The 15,926-nt window shown below is 46.9% G+C and overlaps 2 protein-coding genes across 2 annotated transcripts; both read left to right on the forward strand.

Moving 5' to 3' along the window:
- Positions 1–926: 926 nt before the first annotated feature.
- LOC124685077 lies at positions 927–3,319 on the forward strand. Its single transcript, XM_047219380.1, has 6 exons — positions 927–1,510; positions 1,751–1,840; positions 1,944–2,096; positions 2,243–2,367; positions 2,676–2,805; positions 2,985–3,319. Exons 1-6 carry the CDS (start codon positions 959–961, stop codon positions 3,108–3,110), a joined length of 1,176 nt encoding a protein of 391 aa, XP_047075336.1. The 5' UTR covers positions 927–958; the 3' UTR covers positions 3,111–3,319.
- An 8,545-nt stretch (positions 3,320–11,864) lies between these two features.
- Positions 11,865–12,807, forward strand: LOC124705498 (UPF0014 membrane protein STAR2-like). The gene is made up of 2 exons (XM_047237208.1): positions 11,865–12,401; positions 12,496–12,807. The coding sequence occupies exons 1-2, from the start codon at positions 11,865–11,867 to the stop codon at positions 12,805–12,807; spliced, it is 849 nt and encodes a 282-aa protein (XP_047093164.1).
- Positions 12,808–15,926: the final 3,119 nt, after the last annotated feature.

Raw genomic sequence — 15,926 nt, forward strand, 5'->3', positions numbered from 1 at the left:
GGCCAGTGTTTGTTTGGTGTAGTTATTGTCGTGAGTCATGCAGCCTTGTATGTTTATCCTTTTTTTGCTATTGATTCTGCTTTTCAATAATAAATAAATAAATAACATATGGTTGTGCGCATCAATCCAAACACGGGGGTTACCCTTCTTTAAAGGAAAAGTCACACAACATGAGACCTAGACATAATCCAATAGTCAAGACTCTTCAATGGCGATGTGGCGGAGCTCATTCGAGGTCCAACCTAGTAGGTTCGCCGGACTCGTTAGAATAAGGATAAGACGTCTCTATGTCCGTGGTTCCTAAAATAGAGGCTTGGGGACAAGCCACATCCGAAGGAGGAGGGGATGCCGACCACACCAACACCACTACATAATCCATCACTCGACATCTAAGCGTGCGCTACTTGAGACCCGAGTATCCGACTAGGTCAATGGTGTCCGACCCGACTCGAGCCAATAGGGTGACACACCAACAAAGGGTGATCGAGGCGGATCGAGCGATCACACCGGTTGGTGCACCTAACTCAGTGAACCATGAGCATCGAGAGTATCACGACATATGACAATGGCTTTGGTTAGCTCTTGAATCTTGTACTCCCTTCGTTCAGTTTTAACCGACGCGAGGAAGAAAAGAAAATAAACTACTCATACTTCCAACTAAAGTCAATTAAATATGAATGGAGGAAATAATTGAGACTTTGAGAGTAGAATCCTAACACTGCCTCGTTTCAAATGTACTTCCGCACATCGATCCCCTTTGGCTGAACCATGTTCACAGAACCACGGCATACACCCGCACGTACTCGACACGCCTGTCCGTGCACCGGGTCCATGCAGAACTCCCGTAGCCTCCTCCTCCCCAACTTCTTTCCCGCCACGAGTCCCTTATCCACCAACGGCGAGACCTCCTGGCGCCACGCCCGCCCCGATCGCGCGCGCGCGCTCTCTGCCTGCTACGATGGCCGCCGCCGATGATCTCGCCCGCAGAATCGCAGCCTTCTTCCCTCTCCCCCGGCCTCCTCAGAAGCAGCAGCTCTCCGAAGTAGCCGCCGCCGTCCTAAGCGCGGGTGGCCGCCTCGGCCGCGCCGTGGGCGACGTCTTCCGCCGCCTGCGCATCGACGACAGCCTCGACATCGCCTTCGGGCAGCGGACCCGGAGAATCTCCGGCGCCGGATCTGCCGATGACGCGCGGAGCAAGGGAGGGCTCACGGCCGGGGCGTCGCCCGATCATCCTGCGACCTCCGGGCGTTTCGCGCGGTCGCAGGGGAGCATGATCCTGTCGGCGGCGTTCGACAGCAGGACGAACGACGTGGAGAGCTCGGTGGCGGCACGCGGCGACCTCTGGCGCGCGGAGGCGTCGCACACCAGCAGCAGCAGACGCGGCGACGGCGGCGCAGCGCCGCTGTTCCTGGTGCAGCTCGGGCCGTTGCTCTTCCTCCGCGACACGACGCTCCTGTTCCCGGTACACCTTTCGAAGCGGCACCTCGTCTGGTACGGCTTCGAGCGCAAGGTAAACTGCTGACAAACAATACTTCCTGCGTCAAGAATTCCATTGAATTTGCAAAAAAAAAAATGTCGAGAAAAGAATTTCAGTTTGCAAATGTATATATCCAGTACCAGAAGGCCTCAATTCGAACCCAGTGAATATTATTCGCGGTTGCAAACTGTTTCACGTGAAATTTCTGCTGAAATCCGTGGAAGTCTATATATATTCACTACTCCCTAGCTTACATCACTCGTGCTTGTGCAGAACGGAGTGCATTCCGTGTGCCCGGCTTACTGGTCAGCTCAACGGAAATGGTTCTTCATGTCCATGATCTGTCTCAACCCAGTTGCTTGCGTAAGTTCGAACAGTGTTCTGAATTTTCTGTCCAGAATTCTAGATGAACGTTTAATCTACACTGTCTGTGCTTTAAATTCTCTCTTCAAAAACAATTGAGCAGTCGTTCATGGACATGCAATTACCAAACGGGCAACTGAGATATGTAGCCGGCGACGGGTTCACGGCGCGCGGCTTCATCCCAATCAGCGACGGCGGCATTCTCCAGGCCCACGGAAAATTCCCAGGAGAGAAGAGAGTTAGTTTCTCCTACAAGGTTAGCAACCTATCTGATTTGTCAAATGCATCTGCATTTTCAGCACACATCACAGCAGAAACTCCATCACTGATTCGCTGTGAATTTAATTATGGGATCTTGTACTTTCTTGGACTCAAGAGATGATCTCAGCCTATGCTCTGCAGAACCGGAGCGGAGGCAGCATCACTCCAACGGTCCAGTGGCCCGACAAGTCCCTCTCGTTGGGGCTAGTCCAGGTGCTCTCCTGGAAGAGGTGTGGCCTCATGCTGCAGCCAGCACTGCAGTTGAGGCAAGTTCACTTGCAAAAACTCTGTTTCTTGCCATATCCCTCGTCCACAATGGTTGCCAAATTTGTTAATCCATCGGGCTCAAATAATTGATGCAACTTGGAAATACAATTATATTAGATATAGTATATGGATGTGTCAGTTAATTTGTACTCACTAGACATAGTATCCGGAGGGAGTAGTTCTTTTTTCAACTCTGATGAATTGCTCCATTTGTACTCGCAATTAATGGGGCTTGTCCATGATGACTGTAATGTTGGTGAACTTGACTAGGGATCTAAACTAATTCTCATGGTTTTCTGATGAGCAGCATGTGCCCTACATTCGGTGGGAGCCGCCCCGGATTGTCCATGGAGTTGGACCACTCAGTGAGCGAAAATGCTAGCGTTGCTTGTGGCTACTCTCGAACTACTTCCCCTTCCGCCTATGCTTCCGTATCGGTTAGTCTCCGCTTGATCTGTGGTCCGTGCATTTCCAAGTTGTGGAAGTATTTTTCTCGATTGCCCAATGGGTAAACTGGTCGATAAGTGCACCGAATTTTGTGTCAATGGTTTAATTCTTATTTTGATATCAACATATCGTGACTAATGCATTTTTTATATCTCGATCATGTGTACAGATCGGAAGATCAAAGCTGAATAGCGGTGCGGTAAGCTCAGGGTTAGTGTTCAGAGTAGACGCCCCTCTCCATGGTTTTGGTCGGCCATGGTTCTCGATTCAGATGAACAGTGGGCTCGAGTTCTGAAACTCAGATTGATTGGTGGGTGGCTCAAATTTATCGCAAAAGAGAAATACATACGGCTTTGCGAGTTGAAACACATCTACATGCAATGTTAATTTTGTACATATGGATGACAAGGACTGTGTCATTGAGAATATACATGTTACAGATCATATGATCTGCCCGAATTGAGGGAAACAACATTTCAAACATGGTCAAATTTCTTCTTCTAATAGATACTCGTACCAAGAATATGGTTCACCAAAAAGAAATTTATTTAGGGCACTAAACATTTGTGCAACTAATAAAAAATGTAGGATGCGTCTAGCTAGCCGAACTTTGTCTCCCACGTCCAATTGAGCCATTGGCCAAAACGGAAAGTCCATTCCTACAAGAAGCCCCGGGACAAAAAGACCAAGGCTTAATCCGTCGGATGGTCACCTATCCGGTCTATGAAACCATGAACGGCTAATTAGCAGACTAATTATGATTAGTTAGGTTTGTTATCTTTTGAGTTTTGATAAATGACCCTTCCCCCTCTAGCGATCTCTCTGTTTAAGACTCATGTTTCTAAATACTACTCCGTTTGTTTTTAATTATAACAAGTTTTGGTAGCTTAGAGCCTAAGATGAACTGTCATAACTTTTTATATTTAGGAACAAATGTAGTAGTTGGGACTTGGGAACTTGTTCACAAAATTACAAGTTGAATCAGTTGGGCTAAGTTTTGTGAGGCTATATGCATCTTTTCGCTGTGGAGGCTAGAGGTTCAGTTTATAAGGAGCCATCTTCCTTATAAACATCTTCCTTATGTAACTCAGTATGCATCAATTGATGCAGGCTGGGGTCCTCCCCTTATCGAAAAAAGTTTATAAGGAGCCATCTTCCTTGACTGCATCAACATGCTACTTTGCATTTTGATTGTTATATTGTTGGGATTTCTATTTTCGTCCCCCCCGGTTCGTTAGTTGTACTCAGTTTTCCCCAGTCCCTTAGTTTTTCCTCAGTTTTCCCCTCCTCTAGTTTGAAACACGCACAAGTGTTGGAACGGCCGGTAGCCGTCAGGTCAGAGGCCTTGACCGTTAGTCTGACCGGGTGGGGCCGCACAGGGGCAGCTCCTCCCTGACCGTCTCGTGCTGACGGGTAGGGTCAGGAGACACGTCGGAGCAGCCATCCATCTATCGTTGACGTGTGGGCCGTTTTATTTCATGATTTTATACGCGGTGCTGCCAATGACAAATGGGGCCGCTCTATAGGGCTGCCGCAGCCAATGACCAGTGGGGTCGTCTATTTATTTAGAGAAACTCATATATTGCCGCTCTGTGGGGCCTCCGCAGCCAATGACCAGTGGGGTCGTCTATTTTTCAGGAAAAGACATATATTGCCGCTCTGTGGGGCTGCCGCAGCCAATGACCGGTGGGGTCGTCTATTTATTTTAGAGAAAATCATATATTGCCGCTCTGTGGGGCCTCCGCAGCCAATGACCGGTGGGGTCGTCTATTTTTCAGAAAAGACACATATTGCCGCTCCGTGGGGCTACCGCGGCCAATGACCGATGGGGTCGTCTATTTATTTAGAGAGAAAAAATCATATATTGCCGCTCCGTGGGGCCTGCGCAGCCAATGACCGGTGGGGTCGTCTATTTTTCAGGAAAACTCACATATTGCCGCTCCGATATATGTCTTTAGAGAATATCATAGAGAGAAGCAACAAGTTCGCTAATTAATTATTCTTAAGCTAGACCGGAGAACCGGCCGGCAGCTCGTTCCCCACCGTCGAACGGAGCAGCCATCGCCGGCGCCTCGTCGCGCCGCCGGCTCCGTCCCCGGCGGCGTCGGACGAACTGCGGCGCTGCACGTCAACCACGGCTCCAGCACTTGTTTCGTCCGCACGCATTGTACCCACCGCAGGAAAGTCCGCCGCAAGCGCATCCGCCGCCCACGACGACCGGGATTTGTTCCGCGCACCAATTGGTATAGCTTGGTAAGACCTCCGCTCTGCCTCCCCCGCCCCCTAATCGATTCGGTTCCCGTAATTTATTGGAGTTTGCAGGTACGAAATAGTCCTCAATGTCCGGTCGTAGCGGGTACACCGGCGAGGGTGGGGATTCGATCATGTCGTGGCCACGTTCTACTTCTCCTACCTCGTCGGAAGTGCGGGTATCTAGCTTCAGCTCTACGTACTACCGTTGAATTTGAAGTTCCGCCATGGCCTCGTTGGAGTGATTTCGGTTGTTCTTTTTTCCATTATTGTTACGATTAGCCAGGCAAGCCGATGATCCATGGTACATTGCATACCAAGATGAATCAACCCAGTGGTGTAGCCAGAGGATGAATTTGGAGGAGAAGGTGGCCAATTTAGGTGATGAATTGGCCCGTAAAAAACCTGATGATATTCGAGCTGAAGCGTATTGTGGAGGAAGAAAAGAAGAATTTAGAGCTTATTCGCAAGGAGAAGTTGAGAGTTGAGACAGATCTTGCCGTATTTGATCAAGTGGTAGAAAATCTAGAACATGAACTTAAAGTGATGGGAGAGGAGAAAAGTAGATTCATCCGTGCAGTTTTATTAGGTGTCATCCCTGTCCTAGCGGTTATGTGGTTCTGGTAGACGATTTAGTATAGAATTGTTATTCGAGTAGATGGCTCTAACCACTCGTATTTTGTTGTGGCTCTAAGCACTGTATTTTGGTGTACAATTTCCTACTTGTGCTAAGTAATGCGCACGATATTTTTAGCATGCATGAACATTTTATAAAAGTGAAGGGATCCCAAAAGTGAAAGCATGTACCAGCCTCCGGATCAAATACATATCAATATCTTTCCAATCAAGTTGGGATAGAATTCAAATCATACATACGGATGTACATGGACACATCAAGAATGTGGAGAAGCTTTTTTTGAGACGGAGGTAGTAGTTCGAACAATTTTATCCCAATTGGAAATTGAAAGATACAAATTTATCATAATTTATCCCAATTTGCGGCGTCGAACACGGCCGCGCAGCGATGGGCAAGAAAGGCCGGGACGACGGGAGGCTGAGGGGTGGTCATCTGCGCCATCCGCCGTTGAAGCGATGTTATCGGCGATGGCTTCAATGTTCGTGGCATCGATGACCAGTGTCGGAACCGCCGCTGTCTTGGTGTACTTCATCAGCGACGGATCTGCGGAGGGCTGGATCGGCGGCTTTGTACCGCGGTTGTAGACGATGGCTTCAATCGTCTTGGCATCGATTCGCACTCTCGGCACCGGAAGTGAGACATCAACAAGCTCCGACATTGAAGGCTAGGTCTGCGTCGTCGAAGCGATGTTGTAGGCGATGGCTTCAATGTTCGTGGCATCGATGACCACTGTCGGCACGGCCACCGTCTTGGTGTTCTTCATCATTCAACGGATCTGAGAATAGAATCGAAAGTGAGACGAGAGAGACATTTCAACTATTTCTGACGGTTAGATCCTCACCGGCACTCTTAGATCCACGGCGCACGCACGGTTAGATCCGCGCCGCCGCACGCACGGTTAGATCCGCGCCGCCGCACGCCACCGCACGCACGGTTAGATCCGCGCCGCCGCACGCACGGTTAGATCCACGCCGCCGCACGCCACCGCACGCACGGTTAGATCCGCGCCGCCGCGCGCCGCCGCACGCCGCCGCACGCACGCACGGTTAGATCCGCGCCGCCGTGACCGCCGGAGTAAGAGAGGAAATACGAGAGAGGAAGATGCGACTGGAATATGCGACTGCCAGGGTTGGTAGGTATGTGCTCTGCTCTTGTCTCCGTATGCGTCCATCGTGGTAGAGAGAGATATACAGGCCGTCCGATCATAAATGATCGAACGGTGCAAGCGTTCGTTGAGCTTTCAACCAACCAAGATCCGTGTGACATACATCTCGACCAATCAGAGATCAGCCAGTGAGTACAAATTAGGAAAACTGAGTAGAACTAAGAGGGGAAAAGTGAGGAAATGTTTATCGGAAGGGCAAAACTGAGTAGGACTGAGTAAAACAAGTGGGCCCAGAGGGAAAACCGAGTAACACTAAGTAAAATAGGGGCACCCAAATAATAAAGGGACTAAGGGAAATTGAAGCTTTTGGCATAAAAATTGTAAAATTGTGTTATTTGAACAATATATTACATTTTGGCCGACTAGATATTGTTTGCAATTCAAAGATACACAAGTGTGACGAATTTGGACTCATTTGGACAAAGTTTGTAAGCATAGTGGGTATTTGGGAGGTGTATTGAGCAGAAAGCCCTACATCTTCATATCTAGTAGCTCATGGACTAGGAAGTGGTTTTGAAGCTTTTGGCATAAAAACTTCATATCTCTATATTTCCTTTTCCATTATTATTTCTCTAGGTTGTAGGTAACATAAGAAGGCTCCATGGGAAGGTTCCACCATGTTTTGAATTATTTTGAATTGAACCCTTAAACCCTAAAACCCTAAAACCCTAAAACCCTAAAACCCTAAACCCTAGAGAAAATGATAAAGTGGCTTAAATGTGGCATACAAATTGTTCATACAAATTTAAATTGTTGAACACAAAGGGATCCCCGATACAAAGGGAACCCCAATACAAATTGTTCATACAAATTCAAATTGTTCAACACAAAGGCATCCCCAATACAAAGGGAACCCCAATACAAATTGTTCAACACAAAGGGATCCCCAATACAAAGGGAACCCCAATACAAATTGTTTATACAAATTCAAATTAGTTGTTCAGAATAAAATCTTTCTCTTGCTCCTGGTGTGACTCGACGGGGCCACCACCTTACTCCGGGTAACCCTACCAGGGATATTACCGGTGTCTACCTTCCTTTTGCCCTCTTTCTTGTTCTTCTTCTTCTGCGAAGCTTGTGCTTTTTCTTCTGCCATGTGCTCTTCGAAGTTAGCATCTATCATGGCCTTAACTATCGAGGCAATCTCGATTATACTGTTCCCTCTCCTCTGGACTCATCGGTTGAAGCCATTCTACATCCATCTGTTCCCTCTGCTCTCCATCCATCGGTTCAATCTCCTCATGTTCAATTGCTGCTTCAATCTCCTCTGCATTTGCTGCTTCAATCTCCTCATGTTGAACTCGTTGCTTCAATCTCCTCTCGCATTTGCTCGCTTCAATCTCCTCATGTTGAACTACTGCTTCAATCTCAAGTTGAATTGCTTGCTTCATTCTCCTCTGCATTTGCTGCTCCCGCCCGATCTCCCATTCCAAAAGCTGGGTCAACTCCATTTTTACAAAGCCTAGCAATGTGTCCAGGGATTCCACAACGTTTGCACTTACGTTTTCGAATCGGTGCACCACCCTCTGCACTAGCTCTGATCCTATTCTTCCTCGGCCTACCTGCCGGTCTAGTCAATACTGGAGAGTACAGTTTGAAGCCTGGATCGACTTTCATCCATTGGTCTTTTCCCAACAAGGTAGGAACATTCATAGCATATGCAGCCCTAAATTTGGCAACAGAGAAATACTCTGACACATACTGATCAACTTCACCATCTTCACCCCCTATAACACTCATGAAAAACAATGCGTGTATGCAGGGTATCCCACGGATCTGCCATCCCCTACAATGGCATGTCCTATCAACCAAACTCACTGGATACCTCCACTGCCTGTTTTGTTTGTCAGTGTAGGTCACCTCAGCCTCCATTCCTTTTCTGACGCATTGCATCCTCAATTGTTTTGCCCTCTCATGCAAAGACTTAATCAAATATGGGAGCATGAGATGGCCAACATAATTTATGGATGCAATTCTTTGACGCAGATCGATCTTTATCATGATCATCTGCCTAATCTTATCAAATATTTGCCACAGCATAAGCCCTTTCAATGACTTAACCTTTGAATTGAAACTCTCCGCAAGGTTACTTGTTACATAGTCTACCTTACAAATTTCATTGAATTGGCTTCTTGACCACACCCTACCATGATGTTCATCCAAGTACTCCTTCACCCCAGGTTTTTGTTTATATATACAACACATCCAAATGAAACAGATGCTTCCTAGAGCTGCATGTGTATGAAGCTGGCCATAGGTTGTCAGTAAAAACTTTACCCTTGAATTTCTTTGTAAAATTCTGTACCAAGTGTCGCATACATTCTCTATGCTCCACTCCAGGGGAATACCGCTTCTACCGCGAGTCTTCAAACCTTTGCAAGCGTCCGTGTGGATAACAAGTCCTGGTGGATGACCTATAAGGTCGCGCAAATTCTGCAGAAACCAAGTCCAACTTTCCTGTGACTCAACCTCCAAAACCCCATAAGCAACAGGGAACATCCAATTATGTCCATCAACTGCAGTAGCAGTAACTAGCTGTCCTTTAAACCCGCCATGAAGAGCTAATGCATCCACGGCCAAATAAGGTCTGCAACCGTCCAAAAAGCCTTTCCAGCAAGCTTTGAAGCAAACAAAAGCCCTTCTGAAACATTCCTTGTGCATTACCTTCCCGCTTTTCAATTTGTAGGGAACTGTATGCTTGTCTATCGCTACAACACTCGCTCGGACTAGCCATCTCCACTTCAGCTTTGAAAGTGTAAAGCAACTGAAAGCTTTCATTCCATGGACCATTGATCTTGTCAAGAGCCATTTCCTTTGCATAGAACATCCTCATGTAAGGTACTTTCATTTTATACTTCTCAACCACCTTTTTTACGAGTGCTGTTGGACCAAGTGAAGGATCTTCTCTCAGCCAATCTAGGATTATATCAGCCAACCACCTAGTCTTCGCTAGCTTTGTTTTCAGCTACGGCTCTCCCCTAGAGGTGGACACCTATGGATCTCCTTATTCTTCTTTATCTGAAACATAATGATAAGGGATGTCGAGTAATAGATAACAAATTTTACACCGTGATCTAAATACACAAGCCGGTTGGCGTAGTACCTGAACCAAGCTGCTTCTGCGCATTGTGGATGCATGCAGCCTAAACCTACACCTTAGGTATGGACATTTAATTGTGAACCTACCTGGCTCACTTTTAATAACCTCATAATTATTCTTAGGGAGAATGTGATATGTAGTAATTACATTACGGCAGTCCATCATCGTTTGAAACACGGTGTCTTCTACAAGCTGGGGATCCTCCTTGTTCCACTCAATTGTTGGCAAGTCTTCACCTTCGTAATCGGCTAAAACGAGGCTGTCATCATTCTCATTCTTCTCTTCATCATCAGTGTCATCAAATCTGGCACCAAAAGCAATATCTTCCATGTATTGATCCTCCATTGCACTGCTTACGCATCGATCTACCAATTCGAGGAAACATCAACTCATCCTCATCATCTTGAGGAGGCCGATCCTCAATGTCTGCATCGTCCTCCACATCGACCGTACGAACGATCTGGCTACCACTAGCACTGGGGACGGATGGTGCTGCTGTGGACCTACAAGGAGCGTCGCGGCGCACACCGTTAGAAGAGGCAGCAGCAGTAGAGAGACATGATGCCCGACCACCTGATGATGCCCCAGCACCAGAGAGAGATGATGCCCGGCCCCTGTCCACATGGATACGAATTTTACCGAACCGGCAGGAAGCATTCAAAGCAAAAAAGAATTCCCAGATCGTCGTCGGAAATTAGTGGAACAAATATTCCCTCCTTGTTGTGCAAATATTCGAAATGAACTGCGTCGTCAGAGCTCCAGCTGTACTGAGCGCAGATGTTAGCTTTCAAATTCCTCAACGAGATGGTGGTTGCAACCACCGCAGGGAAGTAAAACCCATTCTTATAGCGTTTAGAATCACGCGTAAAGCTAGAATCCAGCCTAACCACCAGCCGAAAAGCCAGCGCTGGATCAATCCTATTCAAAAAGCAACGCAGTTAGTTGAGCAACAACGATTGGCGCTCAAAAACTGCCTACTGTTAATTCACATAGGCAGACGATGCTTACCCAGATGAAATCCATGCGTTAGATCCCTCCGATTCCCAATCTTCTCCGCGGCTGACGCGAACAGTTGGCACACCAGATGGACGTACAAACTCCGCGAAAGGGGTAGATCTAGATCTGGTGGAGGCGGAGCCCTCTCCGCCTCCGGGGGGTGGTGGGGGGGGCGGGGGTGGCTCGGCGGCGGACGACGCCATAAGGTAGGAGGGCAGGACGGCGTGGCGGTGGAGGGGCGGTGTGTGAGCTCCTCCAGTCTCGGGCGGAGTGGAAAGCTTTGGGTGAGCTCAGTCAACAGTCAACACAGTTCGAAAGAGAAACGGTCAATACAACACCAACGCGGCTCCCTAGCCGTCACCGGTAACGGTGAAGGCCTCTGACCAGACGGCAACCCTCCCGTCTGAGCGTCTGCGATGGGTTTCAAACTAGAGGGAGGGGAAAACTGAGGAAAAACTAAGGGGCTGGGGAAAACTGAGTACAACTAAGGAACCAGGGGCACGAAAATAGAAATCCCTATATTGTTTTATGCCACGGTTATTCTTGTGAAGCATATGCAACCTCCCTCTTGGAATCGAGATCCAAGAAACCTTGAAGTTCCTCCACTATGGAGAGAAGTGTTCTTAATCCTTTGTCAGGTTAAAGTCGCAAAAAAAGAGAGATTAGATTCTTTAGTAGTCTAGTGCGGTGATAGTGTGATCTAGTGACCTTCCACAGAGGCGATCTCCCTCCCCACGTACTAGCACCCAAAGCGCCGCTCCGCGCTGCGCCAGAAAAAGCAGCACACGATCTCTCCCATTCATCGCCTTTCTCACTTGTTCCTGCCCCCCACTTGCTTACCTCCTCCACCTCAATCAAGAAGGGCACCACACCGGCACCCAGCTCAGCTCACTCCACGACCATGACGACCTCATCGGTTTCGGAGCTGCTTCAGCGTCTGGCGCAGGAGGTGGACCCGTGGGCGCCGGGGTTCTGGCGCGACTTCGGCATCGGCATGCTCAAGCCTCTCGCGGCCACGGTGGCGGTCGCCTTGGCCGTGGCGCTGAGCTCCACACAGCGCCTGGGCATCGAGGCCGAGATGCTCTACGCCGTTGCCCGCTCCTTCCTCCAGCTCTCCGTCATCGGCTTTGTGCTCCAATTCATCTTCACCCAGAAGAGCCCGCTCTGGATCCTCCTTGCATACCTCTTCATGGTCACCGTCGCCGGCTACACCGCTGGCCAGCGCGCTAGGCACGTCCCGCGCGGAGGGTACATCGCCGGCGTGTCCATACTGGTGGGCACCGGCGTCACCATGTTTCTGCTCGTCGTGCTCAGCGTGTTCGAGTTCACGCCCCGGTACATCATCCCCGTCGCCGGCATGTTGGTTGGCAACACAATGACCGTCACGGGGGTCACCATGAAGAAGCTCCACGAGGACGTCAAGTCCCAGAGGAACCTCGTAAGCAAAGCAACACAAGCAATCTCAATTTCAGCTCCGTCGAGTTCTGCTTGATTGTGGTTTTGGGTCCTCGTTCTTGTGTGATTTCATGCAGGTGGAGACGGCGCTTGCGCTGGGTGCGACGCCGAGGCAGGCGACGGCAGGGCAGGTCAGAAGGTCGCTGGTGATCGCGCTGTCTCCGGTAATCGACAGCGCCAAGACGGTGGGGCTGATCGCGCTGCCGGGGGCCATGACGGGGCTCATCATGGGGGGAGCGTCACCGCTGGAGGCAATTCAGCTGCAGATCGTTGTGATGAACATGCTCATGGGGGCCTCCACCGTCAGCAGCCTCCTCTCCACCTACCTCTGCTGGCCGGCATTCTTCACCAAGGCGTTCCAGCTCGAAGACACGGTATTTTCTGAGTAGAGTATGGAACGGAATTCCTGAGTCTGTCCTTGGACAAATCGCTAGCCTACTTTACAAGATGTTAACAAAAATCTCATAGGTCATACGAGATCACAAGCTTGTGTCATAGGCCATAGCTGTTAAATGGCGAACCATCCAGCAAAGAGAATGCCCCATTCAAAAATTCAGAGAGCATATGTTTCAATAAGAAAGAACACATGGACAACCAGTGTTTAGTTACTTACTAGCAAAGTGCCCGGCCGTGTGTTGAAACAGATCTAAAATAAATTAAAGCATCTTAGGTATGAAGTATACAGTGGTATTGGTTATATGATTGTATACCATCAGAAGTATGTTGGGTTTCACCCAAATTTTAGTCCTCTTACATGTCCCATTATACAACAATACTCACAAAAGTATAAGATAAACTCACCACTTGCTTTACAATTTTGTTTGTTTGTATCATGGATATCCACAAGTATGAAATCATCATGCAGAAAATCATTTCTTGTCAATATTTACATGGAAAAACACTAAATAAAATAGATCTTGGTAAGTCGCTAAAAATTTGATCACAGTGGACCTATTTTCTAATTCCATTTCAATAAAGAAAAGCCGGCAAAGAATGTATACATTGCTCAATTAATACATGTTGTAGCCTCCCACGTTAAAACAATTTCGCCCGATCTTGTTTAGGTCGGTTATGTTGTGCACGGTTTGAGACTGCCCTCTTCCCAAATGTGCGGGATGAACGGCTCGAATGTTTGTCATGGCCCAGGGAGACACCGCACCTGGGACGGTATGTACCTGAATGATGCTGCCACCAAACGGGTCACTGGCGGCTGTCTCAGTGGCCCGTGCGCACATGAAGAAACTTCTGGGGAATCGCATGCATGTGTTATGTGCACTTCCTTTGGCAGGAATGTCCTACGTGTACCAAAATATTTGGAAAAGTATTGAACTATGCTGTTTTCTCGTGCTGTTTAATATGGTTCAGTGCTTGATGCAAGCTACAAACACATGTGCAAGCAGACGCGGGGCGGCACATAACTAGGAGCATGAGTGCGTCCAACTCAACATATTTTGTCCATGGTATTCATTCGGCGGACTAACTGGGTCAGATTAAATATACTAGTGCAAATGACAACACATAGTCAAATGGCATGGTGCTATGTGCAAATACGGAATACCTCAGCGTAAATCAACCAGTTAACCAAGGTACATGCCTCTGTATTTAAAAGTAGAGTTGTATTTATTTATAGTATTTCAATTATTGTAATAACTGACAAAAAGTAGTTGGATAATATATGTATCCAATTATTCATCGTGTACCTGTAATACCTGAATAGGATTATCTTCACCACTATGATGTGGGGCCACCAAATAAGCATTGACGTGCGGGCCCAACCAGTCACATTTCCCGTCAGAGCCTTGTACCAGACATTTGGGTAATTAGTTATACTGTGCCCTAAACATGGTGGGTTTTGCACAAAAATAGTGGTGGGCTGGTGGTTATGTGTAACAAGGTCACCAGAAGTGATGGGTTTGTGTAATTTACCCATACAATAATTAAAATAAGACACCTGGATGCTCCTTGTAATATAGTATAAATAAATACAACTCTACTTTTAAATACCTGAAGGTTCTAACTGCTTGAACCTGAATACCTGAATATATACCTGAAGGTATTCAGGTGGTGGGCTGGTGTTGAAGCACATACATACCTGAATACCTGAAGGTTCTATCTGCAACCATACTTCATTTCCAGTTACTATTCCATTTTCTTATCTTTCTCATACCCATGAACAGCAGCACACCATGAACAAAGCTTTTCATTGGTGGAGATTACACAAACTGGTAACAGAACCCTTCAAGACCCTAATTTGACAGTGTTGTATGACTAATGATTGCCAGTTTTCATTATCCCTACAGTGTTGGATGACACATGATTGGCACAGTTCGTTTCTCTCTCAAGTGATTTAGTTGGTGCTGGTGGGATATGACTCCCTTGGGCACTTTATGTCCTACATTCTGCAGAAAAGCAAAGAACTTGGAAGTCACTGAGTGAAACTACAGTAATATGTATTAATATTAACTGAACAACGGAAACACACATCAATAACAAACAAATGATGACAGATTAGCTTTACTTAGTAAAAGACACAATAGTCGAAGCCTAGCGCTCCGTTGGTCGCCCATAATAAACTAAATGGTACTGGAGAATAACAGCATATACAAATCTAAAGTATTTTGGTTACACTAAAAAGACAATGTATTCAGAAGAGAAGGGCAGGTATAATCAAGATGCAGGAATGATATGATCCAGAACTCTCGGTTTTAGCAATTTTTCCTTGTTATAAACTCGGAATAATGTTAATATATTGCTGAAAGATACTAATGACTGGTAGGTCATCAGGATAACACTTGCTGTCAAGAGAAAGGCGGCCAAAAAATGGAATCATTCACTGCTACCAACATGATTTTAGTTTCATGCTCTATTTTCAAAATTATATCAAGAATATAAAGATATCCAGTGCGTTTTGATGAAACTAGGCCAAAATAAAATAGGAACTTTAAATATAAACAGGACAGCTTACAAATGATCCTCACCAGCGCTATGATTTGCTCAACACTAATGAGGACCAACACCATAAACTGAGTGAAGCCCTACTGTGTGTAACATTGAACTCCTGGAAGGACCACAACCACATAATATTCACACACAAAAGGCTCACTTTCCAGGAGGTGAGATGGTCTACCTTGCACTCATGATGTCATCACCCAATGAACCCTCGCGACAATATTGATGGCCATAGTCCTCAAATTTTTGGGAGTGATTTGAGCTATTTTATTGTTTTGGTTCCTGGTCATTTCCCATTAAAACAAGGGCCACCAACCAGTGTTACCACACGCTTTCCGGAAAAAAACAATGTTACAACACACTATTTGTTTCCTTAATTCTCAAAAAAAAATCTAATAGAGGTGCTAACTGGTATCAATGTGTGTTAAGTGTTGACTGAGACCACGGTACAAGAAAACTTTAATCAGTCCACAAACCATGTCATCGTGATATTCTAGTGTCCTAAACACGGATATAATCACAAACTCTTAACAAGAAAACAACAATAACCATTCATCTA

This window comes from Lolium rigidum, chromosome 1 (assembly GCF_022539505.1).
Source record: "Lolium rigidum isolate FL_2022 chromosome 1, APGP_CSIRO_Lrig_0.1, whole genome shotgun sequence".
NCBI lineage: Eukaryota > Viridiplantae > Streptophyta > Magnoliopsida > Poales > Poaceae > Lolium > Lolium rigidum.